General features: G+C 44.4%; 1 protein-coding gene across 5 annotated transcripts in view; it reads left to right on the top strand.

The window, feature by feature from the left end:
- The window catches only part of Stk32b (serine/threonine kinase 32B), a 242,841-nt gene that overhangs the window by 59,538 nt on the left and 156,370 nt on the right, over nucleotides 1–26,933 (top strand). For 4 of the 5 annotated variants that reach the window (XM_021210566.1, XM_029545413.1, XM_029545412.1 and 1 more), the window contains exon 2: nucleotides 9,968–10,023. In XM_021210566.1, the coding sequence (XP_021066225.1) occupies nucleotides 9,968–10,023 (56 nt within the window). Of the gene's footprint in view, nucleotides 1–9,372; nucleotides 9,454–9,967; nucleotides 10,024–26,933 lie in introns of those variants that run through there. The other variant, XM_029545411.1, reaches the window with a different exon arrangement.

Below are 26,933 nucleotides of genomic sequence, written 5' to 3'. Positions count from 1 at the left end.
CTGTTAGCACCGGCTGAGGACTTTTGCTGTCCCTTCCTCAGGGAGAAGGCTTTGGTTTTGTTTCCTTGTAGTCGGTGTCTCGATTCAGTGTCAGGATAAGGCTTGCCTCATGAAATGAATCTGAGGGTCTCTCTGCCTCTGAGTTCTTATGCAAGGGAACGGCTGACATTTGTTGCTAGAGCTTGAGAAAGATCGACAGCTCTTTGTTTAGTTCAATTTTCCTGTGAGGCTGTCTGGCCCCTGGCTTTTCTTTCGGGAAGGTTTTTCCTCACTAATTGAATCTTCCTGCTCCATACTGGTGTGTTCGTGGTGGCCGTTTCTTCACATCTTGGTAGGTTGTGCGTTTGTAGGACTCTATCCATTTATTCTACGTTATTCCGGTTGCCAGCACAGATGGTTCCTAGAGGTCCCTCTGCTTATGTAGTTAGAGGGCTGCATCGCTCACTAAAGTGCTCAGACCCTTGGTCCTGCCCAGGGCTTGTGCATGCACTGTTCCTCAAGCCAAGAATGAATGCATGCTTTCCTTGTCCAGGCAGGACAGGAACTTTCTCCATCTATTCTTGTCACTGAGGCCACTTACTTTAAGATTCCAACATGGTCAGTGGAGTCCTCTGCCCTGGGGACCTATGGAGCCCTCTCCTGCTTATGACTGCTCACAGTGGTCCTCACTGGCTCTCATTCGCCACCTTCTCTTACAGGAGGTTGCGCCCAGTCTCTACTGGGCACTGGTCCTTCCTAGGCACCTGTCCCCTGTCTGACACAGGTCTGTATCACAGTAAGTTTTTGTCCCTGTTTGCTTAGTGTGACATTCACAGTTCTGAAAAGGCGAGGACTGGGAATTGGGTTTGAGCCTTAACTTCGCACACCGCTGCTTCTCAGCCAGTCACCGATTCTCACCCCACTCCCATGCAAGGAGGCTGTGGTATATTGTTCTTTCCTCGTTACCTTGCTGCTTCCCACCACGGAGGTCTGAATCCACAGGTGTTCTGCGTGTCTGTTTATATAAACCAAGTGTGTTTGAGTTCTGCCTGTGAGAACCTGGGGCAATGTCCCCATGTATCCCTTGTGTGAAGATGACAAAATCAGGACCTAGGAAAGGCTGGCAGGCTGCATCATTTCTGCCACTCAGGGAAGAAAAGCACGATGCACCCAGTGGGGCTCTGAAAGTATGTAAGGACTGGCTGGGCAAAAGATTTTTCACTCCTATGAGCAGAAGAGGGAAAGACTTGTGACTTCATGAAAATGTGCGCTTCAGTAGGCTGCTCAGCCGCGGGGAGCCTGGGAGCCACGGGAGACTTTCTTCACCGCTGCTTCATCTCAGATACTGTCATTTTCTTCCGACTTCTGTTGGCGTGTTTCACCTTCTTCCCAGAAGCTGACAAAACCCAACCATGTGTTCGGCAATTTGTGTTGTGACTAAAGCCTTCTTGCAAGAGCCTTTGTTTTCACACAGTCTGCTTAACTCCTTGATCATCTCCAGTGGTGGATGAAACACACCGAGCTGTTAAGTGGGTGGAACATCTCCCACTGTGGACGAAGCTTCCACTGCTCGGATGGTGTGTTTTGCGTTCTGAGTCCGACATGGAGATAGAATTCCTCAAAGCTGCTATTCTACCCAGGCTCCATCATTTCCTTCAGGTTTTAACAGTTCCCCCTCCTCTGAATTCATTTGTCTCCAAATCTAACTACCGTGCCGACCATAATTTACCTGTGGCCTTCGCCTTCCTGGTGGAGTTGCTGGTGGCTTTCTAGAGAGCTAAAGTTTTTATTATAACTTTGCAAGGCAATATTAGCGATTCCTTTTACAGTCATGGTCGCAAAGCTTCAGATTGGCGGGTAGACTGGTGATATGTGCTCAGTCTTGATGTCCGAGCTGAGGCCACTTCTCACAGTGACAGGCAGGGGACTGTCAGTCCGTTCAGGGAATATGTCCAGGGTGTATTCAAGCAGCCAGCCACACTTTTGTGGCTTAAAAATGCTGTCATTCCCGCGTCCTCGAGCGGTCCTCCCTCTGTGTCTTTTATCAGGACATCCAGCAGGTGTTTTAGGATCCCCCAGTGAATGGTAGTGAACAGAGAGAGCTTGTTTCTGATTGGTGAGAAATCATTATGCATCTGCATAGGAGCATCTGCTCAACTTCTCAGCTTCTGTCCCTGCTCATGAGGACCAGAGCAGTTCCCTGTGCAGCAGGCAACAGAGTAGACATCTTCCTCCTTGTCACCTGTCACCCTTCCCTTTCTGCTACTCGGCAACTGAGTCAAAGAGCGTCACTCAGTGGGTGCTCCAGTCATGCTAGGCCCTGAAGCCTACACTGTTCTTCCTCTAAACAAGGCAGGTGGTCAGCAGTCATTCGGCAGTAATGTCTGTGGCTTAAGAATCTGGGAAGCTTCCCCTTGAATCATTGTCCTGAGATCTAGGACCTTTTGGGGGCATGACTTTGTGGCCGTGTGTTGAAATCAAAGCTCTGGCTCAACTCTATCATGCTGAAGAGCAGAAGGTTCAAGTTCTATTCCTAAAACTGCATGTCTATGACTCTGGCAACTGCAGATGTGTACATCAGTGTGGAACAAAAGGTACCTGAAGTGTGAGCTTGAGCTTTCGGTCACCTACTTGACTTTCCTTGACTGGATATTTGTGTGTCCAGGGCTCCCGTGGGCACACCATTCGTGTGTCCAGGGCTCCCGTGGGCACACCATTCATGTGTCAAGGGCTCCCGTGGGCACACCAAACTGAGCATCTCTTCTTCCCGCCAGTACACACCTACCTGGACCTTGAAAATGGGGCCAGTTTTGGAAATAGGTCATTGTTCGTACAACTGAAGATCTTAGGTTGAAAGCAGCCTGGATTTTAGGGTAAGCCTCAAATGTAGTGGCTGAGTTAGAAGAAAATAGACACATGGGGAGAAGCCCTGAGATGGCAGAGGAATGGGTCAGAGTGACGCAGGGACAGGATTCAGAGTACCAAGGACTGGTGACAGGGTTAGGGAAGGACCCTCAGGTGCTTCATGAATGGCACAGACCTGCTGGCACTTTGCCTCTGACCTTTTGGCCTCTTGAACTGTGGGATAATGAATTCCTGTTGCTTTAAGCTCCTTCATGACAATTTGCCAGCATGATCCTAGGAAAGAAATTCATAAAGGTAGTTTTGATTTTTAACTTATCACAATGTAGAATGCCCTGGGAAGGGAGTCTCTGCAAGGAATGGCTGGATTCAGTTGGCTTGTGGACATATCGGTGCGGGATTGTCTTGACTATACTACATTAACTGAGATTGGAAGATGTCCTCACTATGGGCCGGGCTATAGTCTCCAGACCATGAGCTGAGCACCAGCAAGCAAGCGTGCGTTAACCCATTGCAGTCTGCTCTTGCCTGCTGCCCTGACTTCCCTGCAATGGTAGACCCTAACCTGGAGTTGTGGACCATATAAACTCCTTCTCCTTGACGTTGCCTTTGCATGCATATTTTATGACAGCATGGAGAAAGAAAATGAGGACATCAGGCACACGGGGAGGAAGGACAGATTGACAGTTCAGTTCTCAAGCTCACTTGACATCTTGTCTTATGAATTTCCCACCAGCTCTAAATTAATTTATGTCCTAAAGTAGTTGCCGCACTCCACTCATATGAATTAGGTATGCAAATCCCTGACTGCTTACAGAGTCAGTGCATTTTTCTGATAAGAGCATAGAGTGTTAGGGTAAAAAAAAAAAAGGCTCGGGGTGTGATTAAACACATTTATCAACAAGGAAACAAAGCGGTTTTTAATGATGCTGAAAGCAGTGTTGCCACTCCGTGAAGCCAATCCCAGTGAAGCAGGCAGCAGAGCCGGACCATGTGGAATGTCTGCACCAAATGCCTAGCATGGACTTCCCACATCAGCCCTGCCAGTCGGCACGGACCCTGGCCAGGAACAGACTCTTGGGTGGAATTTCTCAGTCCTGGGCATGGATGTGAAAATGACTGGTACCATCTTACGAGCCAAGGATGAAAGAAGGCCATTTTCAGGGCCAGAGCCCACAGAGCTATAGATCCACCGGGATTGGAGAATGTTTACAGTTTCCAAGGTATATTTTGTAGCTTCTAGCATTTGGACGAAGCACACTGTGCATGGTGATCTTGGGGGATCATTTCCAGGAACCCCTCACATACCAGCATCCTCAAATACTTGGTTTTATTCTACAAAACTGAACATACCTTCTCCTGTTTGTTTTAAACCAGGAATGTCCAACCTATACCCCATATACCTCATGTAGCCAAGGATACTCACAGATGCAGCCGAACACAAAATTCTAACTTTATTTAAAGCATTCAGGTTTTTTTTTTGGGGGGGGGGCAGGTGTAACTCAATTGTCTGGTTTTGGGGCATGAACTTTGTAGATAGTAATATCACATTGCAGTGTCCCACAAAATAAACATGTTAAGTGCTCTCACAACCGATGAGTCACAGGTTGGACAACCTGCTACCTTCAGTTAACTAAGAATGGATGCTGTTGAAGAGCTTTCTGCACTATACTTTTAGGGAATCATGACAAGAAAATACTCTGTGGATGTTTAGTAAAGACACATTGTCTTTGTGTTTCCCCTATGTAATGGCCAGCTTTAACTTTCCACTTGATACAATCTAGGATCACCTGGGTAGAGACTCTCAATAAATGAGTGTCTACATCAGTGTTTCTTCACCCCCTTTGGGGTCTAACAACCCTTACACAGTGGTCACATGTCAGATATCCTGCATCACAGATATGTACATTATGTTCAGAACATACTGTTTATAACAGTAGCAATATCACAGCCATGGAATAGCAACAAAAATAACTTTATAGTTGGGAAATAATACAGTTCCTTACACCATGAGAAACTGTCTTAAAGGTTGCAGCATTGGGAAGGCTGAAAACCACTGGCCTAGATCAAGTTTGCCCTATGAGCATGTTTATATGAGGTTAGCTCAATTAATTAGAGGCCTTCCCACTTTGGGGCAGGGGAGCAATCCCCTAGGTGACAGGTTCTGAACTCTATAAGGGTGGAAACATCCAGCTGAATGAAAGTGAGCAAGCAAGCAAGCATGCATTCATCTCTCTTTCATGCAGAAGTCACATGACTAGCTGTCTCAAGTTCCTGCCTCCTTGACTTTTCTCTTGTGATGAACCATAACCAGGGATTCTAAAGTAAGATAATCCCTTTCTTAAAAAAACAAAACCAAAAACAAATTAGAATGTTTTGTCAAGGCCACATGAATGAAACTAAAGCACCCCAGTTCTCTAAGTCCCCGGTTGGACCATGTGTGCATAGTACTGAGTGCTCTGGTTCTCCCTAATGGAGATCTAGCGGGTCTAGAGTGGGTGAAGACCTTAAATCTATGACTTTGAACTAAGCCAAAGACTTGCTGAGAGACACAGTCAACACCAAATGTCACCCCTAGGCATCATGGCTGGGGATGTACAGTGAAGGCCTTCCATGTCTGGAACTGAGAGTTACAGTTTTAATACCATAATCTGTGACCCTCGTCTACCCAATAGTGGACCCTGGGCTCTAATGGGAGGGAGGGGAGGCTTGGAGCCCTGGGTTCCATTTCCAGTGTCACATAACTGAATGTGGCAGCACATGCCTATAATCTGAACACTCAAAGGATCAGAAATTCAGGGGCATCCTTGACTAAGCTGGGCTACCTGCAACTGTCTTGAAAGGGGAGATGCAAGGAAGGAAAAGAAGAGGCACTGAATGGACCGAATGCCTTTCCATATAACTTGGAATGTCAGCTAGGTTTGCTCCCGTGGACTTCTCCCTTCCCCATCGGATTATGGCCAGTTAACCTTCAAAGCCATGTCTTTTTCTGTCTATATTTTCCTGAGTCTCTGTGGTTATCACCCCAACTTGGTTTCCCAGGAGAGTACACACCAGCAGGAGTTGTGTCTGATGGATCACCATAGGGAATCTACAGCTAAGGTAGATGGTGAAGGGAGAAGACATCTGAGGATAGGAAAGCAGCCCAGATGGAGCCTCAAGGGTTAAGTCCTGAGGGCAGATGGAACCAGGCAGGCCTTCAGGGAGTCTTGACTGTAGACAGGCAAGGAGTCTCCTGGGGCTGCACCTTCAGAGGACATTGGAAATACTGATGAACGTGAAGCTGTTCATCTACAGTGGCAGACTGCTGAAGAAGCTAATGGTCTTGGATGCTCAGCTCCAGTGAAGCAGGGAAGAGAGACAGGGGAGCCTGATGGTGTCAGACTTGTGACAAGTTCACTGCAAGGATCCAGTGGATCACAGCCAGGTCTAAATGACACTTTTCCAAACTGTGTTATGCCTGAGAGGCTGGACCTGTCACCAGAAAGCAGTAGGTTAACAGGGGGGCCGATGTCTGGAGCCAAGGGATAAAGATGTGGCCAACCAGGTGTGCAGTGGTTGTTTATTAAATGATGTCAGAAAGCTGTGTGTGTGTGTGTGTGTGTGTGTGTGTAATTTCCTGATTTATATGCATTGTAACTTATTCAAAATAGCTTTAGTCAATGGGACATTCTGGCTAAACACATGTGAACATCAGGGTCCCCGCAGGGGTCCAGCCCACTGTGGGCGGTACCATCCCTAGGTACTCCTGGGTTTATAAGAAAACAGGCTGAGCAGGCCAGAAGAAGCAAGTAAGTAAGCAGTGTTCCCCCATGACCTCTGCATCAGCTCCTGCCTCCAGGTTCCTTGAGCTTATGTTCTGACTTCACTTCATGATATACTGTGATAAGGACATGTAAACTGAAATAAATTCTCTTTCCCCCAACTTGCTTTTGGTTGTTTTCATCATAGTCATAGCAAGAAAACTACCATACCCTCTCAGGTTCATGTGTTTGAATACTTGGTCCTCAAGTGGTGGTGATGTTTTGGGCAATTGTTTAGTCTTTGAGATAGAAAGCTTATTTGTTGGACATAGGCCACAGGGTGTTGGCCTGGACAGTAACAGCTTGGTCTAGCTTACAGTTTCATTCCAGATTCCTTGTTTGGCACCATGTGAGAGGCTGCAAGCTCTCCATACTTTAGACGAGTCTATTCCAGATACCATACCTTCCCCACAGTGACAGACTGTTCCCTCTAAATTTATGAACCAATGTTAACTCTCCTTAGGTTGTTTCTGTTAGGTATTTGACACACTATTGAGAAAAGGAAGTGTTTTGTCATACCTAGCATTAAGAGGGAGATCGGAGCAGAGTTTAAGCGATAGCTCTGACATCACACAGTTGCTGAGTGGTGGGATTCAAATCTAGGTAACCTGGCCTCTATATTGATGGCATGAATGACAATCCTTTTGCTCCACAATAAGATCACAACGGAGCTAAAAAAAAAAAAAAAAAAAAAAAAAAAAAAAAAAAAAAAAAAAAAAAAAAAAAAAAAAGATAAAATAGGATTCACACACCTTTTCCATGTGCTTGGTTTCTTTTTCTTTTTTTTATCGAAAAGGAATCTTTTGACAGTAGCTAGCCTCACCCACTAAACAAGGGCATTGGTTTGTTTTGGGGTTTTGCTTTTGTTATTGTTTTTCTAATAAGGATAAGAATATGTCTCCCACTCAGGGACTCCGAATCTGAGTCCTGGTAGTTTTTAGTCATGCCTCTAGAGAGCTGGCTATGGTGTCTGGGGCAGGTGGCAGAGACCCATAGAGGCGGTTGCTTTCCAAACCATGATTCTTGTTAGGATATGCACATGTCCCAGCACGTGACAGTCACCTGAGCTGTGGCCCAAGTCCATTGCTTTCTTCGCCAACCTGTAGGGAGTGGAGAGAGGTGAAGTAAGGAATTTCTGGTTCCAGTAAGTTATTCTGAAAGTAAACAGAGCTGGGTTAAAGAGCGGGAGTTTTGCTAGTTAACGGTTAACGCAGCTACTCCATTCTAAGCACGTCAGGTATTTGACAGCTCACTGGAGTCTGACTTGGGCTTGGCATAGTTTAATATACAAGGAACCATTTGTGCTTCATAACTGAAGCCCACACCCTGGCTTCAGTTATGCATGAGCTGATCAATTCCCTTCATCTTGGTAAATAACATGTCTTTCCTAGTTATTGAGAACTGGCTGCAATTCAGTCAACGCAAAAATATTTACCAAAGACTTATTATGCACTTGGCACCATGAATATGGAGATTAGCTCACTCAATCATCCCTTCAGTTAATGAGTGGTTACGGAGTGCCTCAGTGTGCTAGCAAGGTCGGGGTGCTAAGGGAGTCACAGCAAATAGGATAATGGTGACATTTGACACCCCCCACCCCACTAACTCAGAATATAGTCAGGAAAAATGATCAAATCCTGTAGAGAATTTCAGAATGATGTATTTAGTGGAAATTACTGCGTGCTTAGTTGGAAGTTAGGCCCAATCAACTCTCGGGACACAGAAGGACAAAGCAGGGTGACAAGGGGATGCTGGGAGAAGAGCAAAGGATGGATTTGAAACAGTTGTACTAGGAAGGGAGGGACCTGTGTCTGAAGCATGCAGGTAGGTTTCGGAGGCATGGGGTGACAGGACAGGAGCAGAACAGGGACCGTGCAATTCTGGAAGGAGTATGTTCTCCATGAATAAGACAGAGGGGTCAGGGCAGGGTAGTAAGCAGGGGACAGACATGATTGCCGTCCTTATCACATGTGCCCCAAGGGAAGGTCAGAGGGGGAGGTTGAGAGGCCACTGTAGAGGTCAGGTGACAGAAGAAGGTGGAAACCAAAGGGGCCTCAGGAAGGACAGATGAAAGAACAGAGGAGGAAACACTGACCCACCCTGAGAAAGGACTAAAGGTGGGATCTGGAAGGAAAGGGGACAGAGATGAATCCTTGGCTTTGAGCAAAGATTAGTGCCACCCAGCCTGGGGTCTTCTGGATGCACTGAAATGTGTGGTCAGGGGAAAGTAGACACCACTCTGGGGTCTGCGGCATCCATGGAGTTCAAGGTATCTTTGAATCTTTTCAAGAGTACTCTGGAGCAGGCACCAGTTCAAACTACCCAAAGGTCAGAGATACTTTGTCAGGCTCTGGCATGCCACTGCACACTCTGGGGGCCAGGGGAGTAGTTGTGTGACAGGCAGCTAGCTGACAGATTCCACTGTCCCTTCCGTGGAGATTGGGTCGGGGAAAAGACTGAGCATGTGGGAATTGTTGAAGGGGGCATTCAGGAGAAGGCTCTTCCCTAGAGGTTAAGTAGGTGTTTTTGAAAGGAGAGAAGGAACCTGGGGCGTGGCTCAGTTGGCAGAGCACTTGCCTAGTATGCGTGCAGTCCTTGGTTCAATACTGAGCACCGCATAAACTTAGCACTATGCAGGTCTAGACTCTCAACACTCCAAGGACACAAGGAGAGGGAACAGAAGCTCAAGGTCAGCCTGGGCTACATGAGATCCCGTCTTAAAGGAAAGGGGGCTCAGGGACCCTGGAAGATGTTCATGACAATCAGCAGTACGGCCGTACATTGCTGATGTACTTCAGTGCATAGTTTGGTAGGTGCCGGTTGGTGAGGACTGGAGGGTACAGCTGCAGAGGGAGCTAAACGGAGACAGGATGGTGGGATTCAGGGTGACAGCAGGTGGGTGGTATGGGTTAGTGTGCTTGGCCTGCAGTAACCTCATTGCCAGGATTGGACAGACGGTGTGGAAGGATCAGAGAGAGAATGCAACAGCAGACCTAAGTAAGCTGTGTCTGACCTCAAGAGTGCTGGGTGCACCAGGGGGCCCTCAGTGGGGACAGCCACTTGTTGGAGAAGGGAAAAGCACACATGAGAATGTGAAATCCAAAGAGCTGGGCTTTCCTGTTGTCACCTCCTTTGGCCCCTGCTGTGGTTTTGACTGTGTTTGGGGGAAAATGAATGTCCTTCATCTGGCAGCGCCTCAGTGATCAGGTGGTAATACCAGGTGGATATCACTGGTGGGCAGAAGCCAGCAGAGCAAGTGGGTAGGTAGTACACGGACACAACGTCCACAACTGAACTGATTGTCCTCTTCTCCTTTTTTACAGTCAACTTTGACCACTTCCAGATCCTGCGGGCCATTGGTAAAGGAAGCTTTGGAAAGGTGAGAAAAATGTACTTTTAACAACAACAACAACAATGAAAGAAATATGAAAGTCTTGATGCTTAGGCTTGAGCATGTGTGTGTCCTGTGGGTCTGATTTTATGCTGGGTGTTGGACGTTTTCGGCTGACAGACTATTTCAGTTTGGTAAATCTGAGCCATGAAAGGAAGCCTCAGTGGTTTCCTTGGACTCTGTTCTATTTTACTCTGGAAACGGAACAGAGTCTGTGCTTAGGCGATTTATGGTGGCAGTTGCTTCAATGTTGCTAATGCCAGGTCTTCTTTGAGAATGTAAATGATCAGAGTGGACCCCCCTTCTCCAAACTTAACCCGAACTGGTTCTTTCTAGCTCTTGGACATTTGGTGTTTTAGAAAATTCACATTAGTAATTCTTGACTATGTGGGGATAAAGGATGTAAAATTAGGAGAAGGTAAAGGGTTTTAGTGGGGGGAAGGTTCACTGCACAAGAGGAACTTCTCTTGGCAATAATTGTCCCAAGGACCTTTGAAACACCACTCTGCTATTCTCAAGTGCTATGATTTACTTTTTATTAGATGAAATGACTTAGACTCAAAAAGTTAAAACGAGTACCTAGTAATTGTACACAACTTTTCTTATAGCTGAGACAGGATGCCTGATATAAAAAACCTTGAAGAAAAAAAAAGATTTATCTTGGCTCATGGTTTCCAGAGGCTCAGCTCATTGTCATGTGGTGGCAGGGGCAGGTGGTGAAGGTTTTCCTCATTGATGGATAAGCACGGCCCCTGAAACACTGCTCCTTAAACAGCTAGTTGTGAAAGTTGGTTTGTAGCTTCCAGATTTTATCAGAAAATCTTCTATCTGCGTGGAACTGCTTAGTGTTTGTCAACTTGACACAAACTAGAATCACCCGAGAAGAGGGAGCCTCGACTGAGGAATTGCCTCCATCAGATTGGTCGATGAGCATTATCTTGATTGACACGATAGGTTCCAGCACATTGTGGACAGTTTGCCCTCCCACCTACCCACCCCAGCAGGTGGTCCTGGGTTGTATCCGGGAGCAAGCCAGTAAGCAGCATTCCTTTATGATCTGCCTCAGTTCCTGCCTCCTGGTTCCTGCTCTAGTTCCTTCCTTGATGTCTCTGAATGATGGACTAAGTCTTTTCCTTTCCTAGTTGGCTTTGGTCAGTGTTTCATAACAGAAAAAGAGAGCTAGGGCAGGTAATTTTACCTATATTCCCCATCTTGTGCTTTTAGGGTTAAACTTTCAGTTATGGACTGAGAAGTCATGAGGATGGAAGCTCTGTTTTAAGTCTGGAGGATTTTCTTTGCTCGTGTATGTGTGTGTGTGTGTGTGTGTGTGTGTGTGTGTGTGTGTGTGTGTGTGTGTTATATGCATGTGTGTGCAGGTGTGTGTATGTGTGGTCTACGTGCATGCATGGGCATGTATGTGCTGGTGTGTGCATGTATATGTGTGTCCATGTGGTTGGGATAAGAGTCTTCATCAATCACTGGACCTTATTCACAGGGGCAGGGTCTCTAAATTGAACCCAGAGCTCACAGATATAAGGCGAATGTGACAGCTAGCTGGCTTTGGGGATCCCGTGTCTGTACCTTCTGAGTGCTGAAAACACTGGTGGATTGCCTTGCCCACCCATCTTTTTTGAGGCTTCTGGGGATCCCAGCGGCAACCCTCATGCAAGTTCTCTGTGATGCTGTACCTGCCAAGCCCCTTCCCTTCCCTGACTTTGTTCCTGAGCTGAGAGGAGAGCAAGTTGCCATTTCACTGTGAAGAAAAGTTCTCTCTAAGTTTTCCTGGGGCTTCCTCTCCTAGATCAAGAATTCCCCTTCTTGTCACGGCACAGTGCTGTGACAGGCCCAAGTCACGTGGGCTGTTAGTGAGTTCATCAAAGACCAGACTGGTGGAAAAGAAGGGTTTGATGCGAGCCACTAGGAAGGCAGATGTAGCCAGTTCTCAGAGAAAGGATGGTACCCTGGAGGCTGGGAAACTTTTCTTGTAGATTGTAGAAGGGAGGTAGGTAGTCAGAGCTCATCAGAGGAGCTTCCGCGAGGATGTTTGTTTAGGGGAATGGTTATCTGTGTGAACATTTGCCTTTAGGCGGTCAGAGTTTTCTAATTAAGGAGTTTTTTTCAGTAGCATGTCACTGCCCCAAGTCAGATCAGTGTGCTATGCCGACTCTTCCCATGGATATAATAATCCTTTTTGGAGGAGGCAGGAGCCTTGCCCTGACCCCAGTCTTCTATGAGGCCAAACAGCCTTGTTCGGAGGCTACAACTTCTCAGTATAGCCATCCACTGCAGGCCAGTGTTCACAGTTTAAAGCGCCATGGTAGTGTTTGTCATGTCTACTTGTTGAATGGTCACGTGCTTTTCTTGGGTCCATTGATACAGCTACTGTGTCTCTCGTTATTTTGAGAGTTAGATGGTTTGGTTTGCCAATTTTAAGGTAACCTTGTATACATTGGGCAAATCCCAACTGGATACATTGGTTCAACCTCTTCACTTACTATTGAATGTCATTTGTTCGTTAGAGATGAGCATGTCGTGGTCTGGGATGAATGAAAGACAAAATGTTGTCTGAGCACCAGCATTCAATTCTCTGCTTCCTGACTGTGGTTGCAGTGTGACATTTGCCTCATGCTCCTCCCACCATGCCTTCCTGACCACAATAAGCTGTGTCTACACAAACTCTGAACCAAAGCAAATGCTTCAGTGAGTTTTTGTACGTATTTTGTCACAGTGAGAGAAGAGAAGTCACACAATCATGCTATTCAGATCTGTTTCTTTGCTGATTTGGAGACTTTGTTCATCCATTGAAACAGTTGTGTCCAAACTCCAGCAAGACCATGGGGTTCTTCCCATAAGTCTGCCGGTGTGTGTGCCTTGCTATCGGAGGTCAGCAGCACACACACCTTTCTCACTGTTACTTTCTCAAGATGAATGGATCCCAGTATTATGAAATGCCTTTTCCATTTGCCAGATACTCTCATTTTAATTTATATGTTCTCTGGGATCAACACAACCATAGTCATGTACTTAAGTTACTGTATATGGGACATATATTCTACTTATTTTCTTTATTCCCTTTACATTAAAAATAAATACTGTGAAGACAGCATACAGTTAGACCTTGCTTTAAAAAGATCCACTCCAGAAACTCAGCCCTTTTAGTTGGATTGTTCATTTGATTTGTGGTGGATATAATTCTTGGTACTTATCTTAAGGTTTCATTTCTATGAAGAGATACTATGACCAAGGCAAGTCTTATAAAGAAAAATATTTAATTGGTGCTGGCTCATAGTTCAGAAGTTTAGTCCATTATCAGTTTGGTGGGAATCGTGGCACTGTGCAGGCAGACATGGTGCTAGAGGAATCCAGAGTTCTACCTCTTGATCTACAGACAGCAGGAGACTGGGTACCATACTGGGCGGAGCTTGAGCACAGAAGAGCTCAAAGATGGCCACCTACAGTGATACACTTTCTCTTACAAGGCCATACCTCCTAATAGTGCCATTCCCTTGGGGCCAAACATTCACACACATGCATCTATGAAGGCTATTCCTATTCAAACCTCCACAGTACTGTTTGGCTTATGTCTAGTGTGTTTTTATTATTTTACTTATTACCCTATTTTTGTTCTTCTATTTGTTCTATTTTGTAGGTTTCAGACTGAATATTCAGAACTCCCTTTTCATTTCTCTAGTTAGGTAATAGCTATACTTTCTTGTACTATACTTTTAAATTGTTGCTCTAGGGATTTGAATAGTTACTTTGTTTCATAATGTTTCCCTAAGATACAGGGGTACAGAGATGGCACAGCTCAGTCTCCACCCTGTCAGCCTTTCTACTGTAGTTGTCAAATCCATTGTAGTTCCTGAACATTTAAATCTCTAAAGATGATATTAGAGGTTTTTTTTTTTAATTTAAAATATACACTGGTCTTGGCTCTCACCTTTCAAAATGTTTAGTTTTAAATATTTTATTAACTTTTGGGAGGTTGTGATAAATTCTCTCTAGGTGGAACCTTTGCTTTAAAAGTAATGTCTTCCATGGTTTATATATCCCCACTTTTCATTTCTTGGGACCACATTGGCATTTATATCATGCAGTGATGTTACAGCAGCTGCCAGTTTTAGCTCACGCTTCCTTCTTATCTCTTTTATTTTTCTATTTCTTCTTCTTCTTCTTCTTCTTCTTCTTCTTCTTCTTCTTCTTCTTCTTCTTCTTCTTCTTCTTCCTCCTCCTCCTCCTCCTCCTCCTTCTTCTTCTNTTCTTCTTCTTCTTCTTCTTCTTCTTCTTCTTCTTCTTCTTCTTCTTCTTCTTCTTCTTCTTCCTCCTCCTCCTCCTCCTCCTCCTTCTTCTTCTCTCTCTCTCTCTCTCTGATCAATTTTATATCTTTAACTGTTTCTTGTTTTTTTCTAGTTGTGCTATGGTTATACTTTTCATTATTTTTAAATTGCCACTGTAGGGATTAGAATACAAGTCCTTAATGCTCCCTGTGGTCTTCTGAGTGTTAAATGCTTGTGTCTTTTACATTACTTATTTCTGTACTGAGTATGGCTACAACTCCTGTACCCATCAAGTATGTTCAGGGCATGATTAATGATATGCCATAGAAGTTTGCAGTGATTCAAATTTTTTTTTATGAGCTTGTGTTTCTGCCCCCTCCAGTTATTGTTTAGCCTTTGGGGCAATGTCTCAGGTAATGGAAGTTATCTTCAGACTTGCTCTGTAGTTTGATGACTGGGGACCCCTGCTCCTCATGTCCACAGTACTGGGATGCCAGGTCCCAGCTTTTAAAGCACATTTTCAGTAGAGAGTTAACTTGGTAAGTCCTGGAGATTCAGTCTCTTGTGTGAGCATGGTATTCCAGTCCTATGTATTTCTCAGCTAGACTTCTTGCTATCTACGTACCCCATGTTCTCCTTAGGGTTTTGCAGGCCTGGGGCACAGCTTGTGTCAAACCAGAGGTTCTTACTCTCTGGATTTCTCAGAGCAGCTATGACCCAGAAACCTAAGAATCCTGCCCTTGACCCTAGTGATGGTAGCTGAACTTAACAGCAAGAACACAGGCCAGCATGTAAGAACCTTGCACATTTCCACCCTAATGTGCCAATTCTATGGCTCAAAGAACCTCGCAGAACCTCTTCCAATCTATATCACAGCTGGGGTTTCATAACTTTCTCCTGTGCCCTCCTGTCACTGACAGTTTGGGTCCTGTGCCCTCTGCATCTTTTTGTGACACCTTGTTTGACATGTTAGAGCATGGCCTTGCCATCTTTGAAATTGCCTTTAGCCCGTCACCATTCCTTTGACAATGCTGTCTGGCTTTTCTGCTTCATTCTGTTCTGCTATCTGGCACACGATCTGCTTTTGGCATCAGCTGTCTAGAGTACTGATGTCTTTGAAAGTTATAGTCACAGTCGAGCTTTTAGAAGTCCCAAGCTTCTTGGCATCTATTTGTAAGCCACCACATAGCAATGTGTCACAAAGATCCTCAGATTCTTGAGAAGTGTACATTAATGTCAGGCGCTTGGGGTGTGGCTGGCTTGCATTCATGGACCAGAAGATAGCTCTGTTTTGATTGAACTACCAAATAATGGCTGCCTTTGTAGCTGATTAACTCTCAAGGCTGCTCTGAGCTACAGTGGAGCCAGGCGAGACCTCTTTTAATAGAGAGTGAATGCTGGAAGCTTTGCTCTCTGCCTTGGGCAGGCTGCCTGTCAGCATTTATTAAGAGTTCCTGGTGAACGATGCCAGTAGTCTGGCTATCGGCAGGTACACACGAGACCTGTGGCAATCACGTTTCCTGTGCATTCTGGGAGCAGTCTCACTTCTCATGCGCCACCAAAGCAAACAGCTTCTGATGGCTGAATTGAGGAAGAAATCACCTTAAAAAAATAAACCCTTTCAGGTCTGTGTTCTCGGTTAGTTGAAGTACAGTGGATGGGATTCTGGACACTTGGTGAAAATACTTTGGATTTGGGGCAATTCTGGTGTGTATCAGCTCTAGGTACCTGGGCCAGTGAGTGAACTGACATTCAACTTGGGTGCGTGTTTCTAGTATAGATTGGGAATGGAAAGTCACAGAGGGTCTTGGATGCCCATTGCTTTTCTGCCCACTCCTTCCTATGGTAATGATATCCCTTTCTTCAGAGGACACATCAACTACTCACTGGAGTCCAAGGTGGCTGTCAATCATTGCCATTGTCATGTACCCCCAAAGATGGGCATGTGATGTGACATGGTTTAACCTGGCAATGGGTTGAAGGCTCAAAGGGGTTGCACGACTCAAGCAACACCATCCACCTTCAGTGAGTGGAACTGCCCCTTAAGTATCAGAGAACAGGCTGACTCTGTGGGTGGCTATTTTCCCCACAGTGGCTGATGTTGAAGGCTTGTCTAACAGGAGGAAACAACGAGGCTCTAAGCAAAGAAAGAGAAAAGAAATGGAACTTCTATCCACTGGCCAGAGGCAGCCTGTGCATTAAAAAAAAACCCACAGAATGTAGCCTGGAGTTACATGATAATAGCTCCCCCCTCCATGTTACTCACAGGAAGATTCTGGATAAAACTGAGCTGGCATTGCCCAGATGATAAACCAGACTCAGTACTGCCTTGTTATTCACAGAGACAGGCACTCCCCATATCCAAGCCCGGGTCAGCTGTCTTGTCCCACGCTGCCAGGTCTGCACAGCCGCATATGAATGCTGTGTGGAAAAGGGCTTGTTTCAAAGCAGGAAAAACAGCTTAGTATCCAGGCAGTTACAGGTCCTTCCAGGAGTTCTGGGGAGAGGATACTGTAGGTGCAAAGGCCCTGTGGTAAGCACCGAGGTCCCTGTGGGCACGTGGTCACCCACATCTGCCTGATACATCATTTCTGCCAGGCAGGACTCAGAATATGTGGTTGCTCTGTCTGGGAAGCTATGTCGGTTAATTAAGTTGTGATGCAGCATTCTGTGTATGAGCTTTGGCTTGCAGTTTTGGCCCAACTACAAGCCTCTGGGCAAGTTGCCGGACTTCCCCGGCGGCTGTTCTTATGTCAGAATCCTTTTATAGAAAGCTTAAAGGAGATGCTCGTATGAGCTGCCCTTGTTCTCCCAGACATATTGAGGAAGGATGGAATCCATTTGTTGGCAATGAAATATTCATTCCTTTCATATTAATTAGTGCATTTGGTTGGAGGCATTCTTGGAGGACATCGTGGCTCCAGGAAATGACTTAATAAATCGCTAATTGACACAGGGGATGTGTACTACCTTCCGATGCCTCCAAACTCTGGCTGGGGCCAAGGACATTTCCTTGTCAAAGATGCTTTCTTCCCCAACCAGAAGGTAGGTCTCCCTGCTCATCCACATCTTCGGTTTCTTCTACAGTGAGCAATTCCTGGGCTCTGCTTCCAACATAGCTCACCCTGTACTTCCTGTCAGTGTGGGGTGTGGACATCAGAGGTAAACCCTTATCGATCTGCTGCCTCCAATCAGGCCCCGTCTATCAAAAGTGCATTCATCTACGAGCTCACACATAGGTTAATCAGCTCCATTGCGTCACCATCTGGAGACTAAGCTTTGACAAATGAATCTTTGGGGACATTTTACATTCAAGACATGGTAGCTCTGGAGGTCGTGGCTGAGATCAAGGTGCGTCTAGGACTGCTTCCTCTCCCTTTGGTTTGCAGACAGGCTCATCAAACAGTCATATCTCAGTGTGTGTCTATGTCCTCGACCTCTCCAAATGAGGACCCCAGGGAAGACTGGGTGAGGGTCACTCTGTGACTTTATTTTCCCCATGTCCTTATAACTGGCTTCTCTTTAAAGAGTCACATTCTACAGCCTGGCTTTAGGACTTCAGAATATGAATTTGGAGATTATAATTTATCCCATTTCATCAACTCTTGAAACACCTCACCCAAGGTGATTATAGCCCGTCTCTGTCACCTTTGACACCCAATCTCCATGATGTTCATTGAAGAGTAACTTATTTATGTAAGCACCAGCAAAAGTTAGGTGATCCAGGCGTGGGGTGCCAGGCCATGGCAGGCAGCACTGGTGTCTTAGCCACCCCATGGAGGCCACCTTAAGAATCCTTCTCCACAGGGTTCAGTTCACACACTGGTGTCCTTGAATACAGTGACTAGGGACCAATGTTTTACAATTGTCTTAGTCAGGTTCCTATTGATGTGATAAATACAATGACCAAAAACAGCTTGGGAAAGAAAAAGTTCATTTCTTTTTACAGATTAGAGTCTGTTATGGAAGGAAGGCATGGCAGGAACTCAAGGGCGGCACCTGGAGGCAGGAACTGAAGCAGAGACAAGGAGGAACCTGAAGTTCTGGCTTGCTCCGCATGACTTGCTCAGCCTGCTTTCTTAGCGCACCTAAGACCATCCACCCAGGGATGGCACTACCTACGATGGGCCCTATCACATCAATCGTCAATTAAGAAAATACCCCACAGACTTGCCTACAGGCCGTTATGCTAGGGATATTTTCTCAATTGAGGTCCTAACTTCCAATCTAACTGTAGCTTGTATTAAGATGACATAAAACTGTCCCTCACAACAGTAAAGTACAAAGCTATGTAAGCTTGAACTCTCTCTTTAGGAGGTAATGGAAAAATAGCAGGTGTCAGGAGAAATGGTCTCCATTACTCCACAGGCACATTGGGGACTAGGATTCAAAGGCTGAGTTCAAAGGTCTGGATGGTTGCCAGCACATTTGTTGGGGGTCCTCCAACAAATATAGAATTAATAAGGTGTGGCACCCACAGAAAGAGGTTAATCAAGGAGATGGTTCACAGGAATAAGAGTCGATAAATGGAAACACACTGGGATCCCGGCTCAGCGATAGGAACTGGTAAATGGTGGAGCCCACACGTGGTGAGATGGGGCACTGAAGTGCTCTGCTTTTCATTCGGGGTGACTGCAGGTGGGTCTCAAAAGAGAGACACCAATGGTTGGGGCCGAGCCTTGTGGACCCAGGTAGGAAGGGACAGCTTAGGTTCACAATGGGAGATGCATCCCCAGTTCCTAGCTAATGCTGACATCCCAGGAGCCTGTGATGGCTAAGCAGCCAAAAGGGTGGTGAGATCCTTGGCTAGAAAAAGGGTAATGAAGAGGTAGCCAAAAGACATTTCTAGAAAGTTCTTATGTATCTATCCAACTCTGGCTTCACATCAGTGTTCGCTACGATACTCCCTCACACACACACCCCAAAGGCAAAACTAACCAACCAAACCAACACCCCCACACACAAAATTAATATGTCCTCTGGGATTTCTGGGGTGCTCATGGGTCAGGGCTGTCAGTGCTAGGGACATGAAATATATCGTGATGCCCAAGGGATGCTGGTGCTGTGAGGATTCCTCTCGGGTACCATCCTTCTGATGGCTTGGGAGCCTTTTCTGCCTTGCTGGAGTAGCTCACTCTATCCCAGTTAGTGTTTGTTTATTGTTCCAACCCATCACAGTGACTGATGATAACCCCAAAGCCTAATTGATTTCTACTAATGAGAAGTTAATTGAGGCCTTCCCTTGTGGGCAGCTTAGGGTGGCTTTGGTCGGATCGCTTGTTCTTGCCTCATTAGCTGTGATTTCCTGTGGACAAGGCTTGGGGCAGCCTTATTGAGGCAGCTCAGTGCCTCTTAAGGCCTATTTTTAGAGTTTCATGACAGGTACTTCCAGGATCTAGGCAGAGTGTCTATAAGCCACAACGCTGATCTTCACTCCTGGTCACCTGGCCGGCATGGAAGCTACGCATAGTCATGTGTTGTAGATTCCACTACAACATGGCTGTCTTGTGGTTTAGAGCTAATAGAGGTTAGCTCAGGTCTTCAGGGCTGATTCCAAGTGTTGATTGGTCCATCACTTGGCAATGCTTCCGTGCAGCTGTTACTAGAGCTGTTAGGGCCTTGGCAGTGTCCTGGCACCCCCTAACCAAGTAGATTGGTGCGCTCCTTCTCAGTAGGCCAATGAAGCCAACAGGCAACTAAAAATCAAAATAAGGACATTTATTCATCATAGTGGCTATGTTGGTAAAAGGAAGGAATAAAGTGGTCCAATGATATACCCAAGGTCATTTTCAGGTTCTGACATAAGGTTTAGGCTCAAATAGATAGAGGTACTTATTACTAAGCATCCATGGTCAAGATGTGGTCCTACCTTCTACTGATTCGTTATTCTTGTGGCTCTAGTACCACATGTCTAGTCTGAAATGTCAGAGCCATGTGAGATCATTTTATGGGAGACCAATCCTTTCCCTGTCTTGTACCCTTCTCCTCCTCCTTCCAGTATGAGATTGTTGGGGAAATACCAATTTCATGGGGACCACTGCTTTAACAGCCAATAGGAGGGTCATAGCTGTCTCTAGAACATCTTCCTTCCTGACACAATGGGCTTACTTCAGTTTCATTCTAATCTAATATTCTATATTCCATATTCCAAAGTTCCATTGCAGGGGCCTTTCACCGTCCTTGGCATCTGTTTCACACTACTGTGAGAAGAATTGGCTTGTTTTCTTGATTTTTACCTCAGTACATTCATTAATACGTAGAAAAACTGCTTCTTTTGGTATGTTGCTTTTCTATCTTTGATCAACACTTTGCTGAAGTGTTGATCAAAGCCAAAAGTTTTCTGGTCATGTTCTTAGGGTGTTTTAGGTGCAGGGTAAGACTGTCTGTAAATGGAGATCATTTGAGGGGGTGGGGGTCAGTCAGTAAAGTGCCCCCCCCAGAACCCAAATTTTACAAAGTGTTGAGCATGGTGGTGGTATGGGCTTGTAATCCCTGCAACGGAGAGATAAGACAGGTGGATCTCTGGAGCTCTCTGACAAGGCAGGCTGGCCTACATGGGGCCTGGCCAAAGGGAGACCATATCTGAAAGGAAAAAGGTTGGAAGAAGCTAAGGAATTAATTTTAATTTTTTCAACACTGATTTTTAAATGATGGTTCTTAAATGCTGTAATCTCCCTTTTAGCCTACCAGAGGTAGTGGGAAAGAAAGGATAAGGGGAAGAAGACTTGTTTAGAAAGGTTCTTTGGAGCAACTCCCACCTGTCTTGTCTGGAAATTGGCAGTTCAGTTCACAGGTCAGCAGGCAGGAGGGGCAACTCGATCCAGATGCAAACACTTCACAGATACACCAGCAGTCCAGTTGGTAGGGCCGGGTTAGCAACAGTGGTGACATGACCTAGCCGAGACAGCCAGGTCTCAGTCTCAGCTCAAGTCAGCAGGAGGGACCAGAAGGAATCCTAGGAGAAGGAATCCTTCGGCTGTGCCTCTCTCAGGGCAGTGAAGATCACTGAAGACTTGAGACCCACGAGTGTTGCACTGCCAGCTCTATAAGCAAGCCTAGCTCAACCTCCATCACTGCCCATCAAGTCCTCTTTATACTCCCTCCAAACATCACCTGCCCTCCATGGGTCTTGCCTCAGCATGTGCCGGCACTCCATGGGTCTGTCTCAGCTGACGTCACTCTGCCAATCAGCCCCAGTCAGAGGAAGCAGTACACCACCAGAAGGAACTGCAGTACACCACCAGAAGGTTTTTTGGCGACTTTCTCTCTATGGAGTCCCGACAAATGCAGCTCAACCATGCAATGTAATGTAGGGTGAACCAATACATGCATGCCATTAGCAAAGTATTTCTTATCACGTATCTTTTCACACACCTGCTTTAACAGAACATCCTTTCTCCTGTGTCTGCTTCAGCTAAACATTCCTTCACATGTTTGCCCCAGCAAAGACCCCAAACGACTTTCCAAAGAACCCTAAGCTTCCACTTCAGGAACAACAAACGACCAAAGGTTGCCCTGTAGCCTCCATACACACATAAAGTACACACACACACACCCACACCCACACCCACACTCACCCTGCACCCCACACCCCCACCAAAGAAACCATAAAAAAACTTTTAGTTTTTCTTTTAACTGTTTATGTTACATTTCTTTTCTTTCTTTCTTTCTTACTATATAAAAATTCTAGCATTATGTTGAATGAGATTGAAGACAGTGAACCCCGTGCCTGGTTTTTTATTTTAGGATGAATGTTTGTGGTATTTCCCCATTTAGTATAATGATGGCTGTAAGTTTTTCGTATATAGCCTTGATTATGTTGAGTTATGCTTTTTCTATTCATAATTTCTCCAGGGACTTTTAAAAGCCCTTTCTGCATCTACCAAGATAATCTCATGGCTTTTATCCTTGATTATATTTACACGTTACATTCTACTTACTGATTTATGCATATTGAAATGTCCTTGAATTCCTGATGAAACCATCTTCATGGAGGCGTGCAATTTTTTTCAAACAGGTTATTAAAATTGGTGTTTGATAATTTCATTAATAGTTTCCTACATTTCTAAACATTGGTGAAACTAATCATAGTTCCTTTTTGTTGTGTCCTTAACTGTTAGCTGCTATGTTGAAATCATAGTGATACTGGTTTCACAGAGTGAGCTAGTTAGTGTTTCTTATCTTTCTATTTTATGGAAAAATTTGAAGAGCATTGATGTTTTTCTTTAAAGGTATGGTAGAATTCAACATTAAATGTGTTGAGTCCTGGGCTCTTTTGAATTAGGAGACAACCACTGCTTCCATTTTATTGTTACACATGAATGCAAGCGCACCCTGCATGTCTTGTGCCACAGAGGTCAGACAAGAGCTTCGGGTTCCCTAGAACTGGAAGTTGTGGATATTGTGAGCCATCATGTGGGTGATAGGAATACTCAAAGCTTCCTGCAAGAGCAACAAATGCTCTTAACTGCTAAGTCATCTCTGCAATCCCACTACTTTTGGGTCTAGATGGCCTACCTATTGAAAATGGGGTGTTGAAGCCATCCATGAATATTTTATCCAAACTTTCTTATCATCCTTTTTTTATAGGATTATGCTTGCTTGGCATGTAGTTTTCTGTCTGTTGGCTTTCAGTCTGTATTTTGCCAATGAGGCATGTTTCTTTCAGCTAGCAACCTGTGTATATTGATCCAGTGAGCCAGTCTTCATCTTTTAATTACATAGTTGAGGCCGTTTATAATTACAGTTTTTATCAAGAGACATTTGCTGATTCATTTAATTTTTGTTATTATTATTTTGTTGTTGTTGTTGTTGAGTTACTGTTTGCCTTTTCTTTATTATTCATCTCAGGAGACTCCTGGATGACTGAGCTGGACAAGTTTGATTGTTTCCCAGTTTTGTGCTTGGTTATTTGCCTCATTGGTTTTGTTTTGTTTTGTTTTCCTATGAATTTCACTTGCTTTCAGATATTTTTCACAGCCTGAGCTCAGTGTTCATGGATGTTTAAGTTGTGATTCTTGTGTAATTTATTTCTTCATCAACTTTGAAAGATAGTTTTGCTGGATATACCATTGTTGGTTGGTAGCTGTTTTGTCTCAGAACTTGGATGAGGTCACTCTGTGCTTTCCTGGGTTTTAGCATTCTGCTGGGATGTCTGAGATCATTTTGATGAGACAGCTGTTGTAATTGGTATTTTTCTCTTGTGGCTATTAATACTGTGTCTTTACTCTCTAATGAAATGGAAAGATTTATTTTCTGGTAATGAATGTTAAGGATTTAAAATACTTCCTGAACTGTGGTCCATATCCTTCCTTTGGTTCGTGATTTTTCTCTTTTGTAATATCACTGAGTAGGTTTTCTCTGCCTTTAGTTTGAAACTCAGCTCCTTCTATCCTGTAATTCCTTAATCTTTTGTTCATGTTTCAGAGTTCTTGAATGTTGTGGCTGTATTTATTTATTTTTTTCTTGGTTGGTGGTTGAATATAAAAGTTCCTAAATTTTTTTCCTTTTATTTCTTTTTTTACGCTCCTGATATTCTTTCTTTTCTTGAACTAGTCTGCTAGTCTGTAATGATTTCCACTATTTTATTTTGCTGGGTTATTGATTTTTTTCATTTACAACATTTCTGATTTTTGCAGTTTGTTCTTTTGTTTCAGAATCTTAATTTTCTTGTTTAATTTCCTATCCACAATGCTAGTGTTGTTATCCAGGTCCTGAATTGACTTTCTTACTTTATTAATTTGCTAGTTTGCACCCTCTTTGAAGTTACTCATGAGTTTTAAAGAACACTTTCAAATCCTTTGGCATTTTAATCATTTCGTTACTTTTGGTTTGAGCTATTGAGAAGTGATAGCCTTTAAGATCAGTCATATTGTTTTTGATTTTCATATATAAGTCATGTATTTCTGTTTTGAAATTGATAAGTTAAAATTGGGCGGCTCTGGAGGAGAGAGTCCACTTCCTCCCTTACTTCATTTTTTTATTACTATTATTACTATTATTATTTTACAGTCCAGTCGCTACCCCATCTCGATCTGCCCTTCCACAGTTCCTCATTCTATTCCTCCTCTCCTGTTTCCAAGAGGATGTCCCCATCCCTCAACCCCCACCAGGCCTCCTGACTCCCTGAGGTCTCAAGTTTCTCAGGGTTAGGTGCATCTTCTCCCATTGAGGCTTCACCAGGCAGTCCTCTGCTGTGTTTGTGTCAGGGGCCTCATATCAGCTGGTGTAGACTGCCTGGTTGGTGGCTCAGTGTCTGAGAGATCTCCAGGGTCTGGGTTAGTTGGGACTGCTGGTCTACCTCCCACCTTACTTCTGTTGAGTGGTATATTGTTCTATAGCACTCATGAGACAGCACTGACACTTCTCTCTCCCATGGAACTCCACAGGTTTACAGAAGTGACTGCTAAATTAGTCAGCAGAGGAAAGGCTCTTTCTGAAACCATACATCTGGCAACTTGTTTTAGATTTGTCGAGATGCAGAATTATTCTGTCTCCAATCTACCATCTTCCAGTCTCCTGTTTGGTTCCCAGTCCTCTTCTGAGAATGCAAATGAGAAGCAACAGAAACAAGAGACTCTGATTGGTGGCATTATCCACCCACTGCTGTCTGCCTTCAGACGTGGTCTCAGGGCTTCAGGAGTCTGCTTGTTCAGGCCTTTATGTACTGAACAATCGCTTACTTATACTCTGCATCTCAAATTTACTGCACACGGAAGAATTTCAGACCTTTAACTTCATGTTATTGATTTCACTGCCTGGAAAGATAGTATTTTGGAGGTTTAACAGCATGCCCTATGTAATCCACTGAGATTCAGATGCCATTTATTGTCTTTAGACATTCCACTTCCTTAATATAATGTAGATTCTCTCCTGGGGTGCAGGGTGAAAGTCAAATGGCTCAGTTCAGGTAGAGGAAGAGAAATACATTCAGGTTCCCCCCTGTCTTGTATCTGCCTTGAACAGATACAGAGGGTGTGGCAGTAGAAAGGGGTCTAATTTCTAACAGAAGAGCATCTGGAGGTGTCGGGAGAAAACCAGAGCTCTTTAGCCCACAGCCTGGCCCACTGTCTTATTTCTAGCATCTTTTACCACATCATTTCCCCTAGGAAGGCAGCGTCAGTGGTGATTAACAGATGGGGAGGTGGAGAGATGGGGTTTGACTTTTAAGTCTGAAGAAATCACTGAAACCTGCTTGTGCTTATTTCCTGTATCTGCACAGGTGGGGTGGAAATCACAGCCATGGTAGGTTAAATAGCAATTCCTAAATTATGTTTTCTTGATCTTTAGAATAGAACCTTATTTGGAAATACACTAACAACCCCATTCCTGGGGCAACATTTCAAGACAGCTACTGAAAACTCACATAGTATTAAACCTTATATATACAGACATGCAAACCTGCCTGTAATAGTTTACTATGTGAAGCCAATGCAGCATGAAATTAGCAGCAATGATAGAACAGACCAATTCTAGGAACACCCGGTAGTAGAAGTTACGTGAACGAGGTCTTTCTCTTCTAAAGTGCACTAGTGTGTTGTATTTGTCTTGTTCTTGTGATGAAACGAGATTGCGCAGGCATGGATGATGATGTTATGTGAGGTGATTGACATAGTTGTGATATATGCTGGTTCATAGGGGTCAGATGAACACAACCAGTGTTATATGGCACAAATCAGAGGAGGCCTTCTGATTTTCCCTCTACATACTCCTCTACCTTTCTCTCTCTCCCACTCTCACCATAGCAAACCCTTCCTCTTCCTTAATTTACATTTCCCCTTCCACACCACCTACAATCTATCTCCCTTTCCTTGAACCCCTACTCATGACCCCTTACAAGTTTCCCGTATTCTATATCATCAATGAACATGGATATGCATGTTTCTCTGTAGTAAGATATAGAGTCCTTTGGATATATTTCCAGGAGTTGTATAGCTGGATAGTGTGGTAAATCCATTTCTAGCATTTTTGGGAACCTGCACAACCATTTCCATAGTGGATGTACTGGCTTTTACTCCCATCATTAACAAATGTGTTCCTGTTTCCCACATCCACACCAACATCTGGCTTTTGTTTTTGTTTGTGTTTGTTTGTTTTAATATTAACTATTTTGACTCATAGAAGATAAAAATCTCATAGATTTAATTAGCATTTCCCTGATGGTTAATGATACTGAAAAACTTAAAAACTATTTCTCAGCTATTGGTATTTCATCTTTTGAGAACCCTTTTGTTTCCCTGCTCTAATTGTTAATTGTGTTATTTTCTGCTGTTTAATTTTTTGACCTCTTTTTATATTCTAGATACTAACCCTCTGCCCAATGTATAGCTGGTAAAGTCTTTTCCCCATTCTATTGTAGGCTGCTCTTTCTCCTAAAAGGTGGTGTCCTTTGTAAATAGCAGCTGTTTAGTTTCACGAGGCCCAATTATCAATTATTGTTCTTAATGCCTGCATGGCCAGGTCCCTTTCAGAAAGTTTATTGTTTTCTATACTTATCAGCTGTACTGTTTTCATACTTAATCCTCTATCGGGTTCAGTGTATCAGATCTTATGTAGAGGTCTTTGATCCATTTGAAGTTGAGTTTTGTGCAAGGTGACACCATTACCATGCTATTTTTTTTT

This window comes from Mus pahari, chromosome 13 (genome assembly GCF_900095145.1).
Source record: "Mus pahari chromosome 13, PAHARI_EIJ_v1.1, whole genome shotgun sequence".
NCBI lineage: Eukaryota > Metazoa > Chordata > Mammalia > Rodentia > Muridae > Mus > Mus pahari.
Note: the sequence above shows the minus strand (reverse complement) of the source record. Positions and strands in the feature narration are given on the sequence as shown.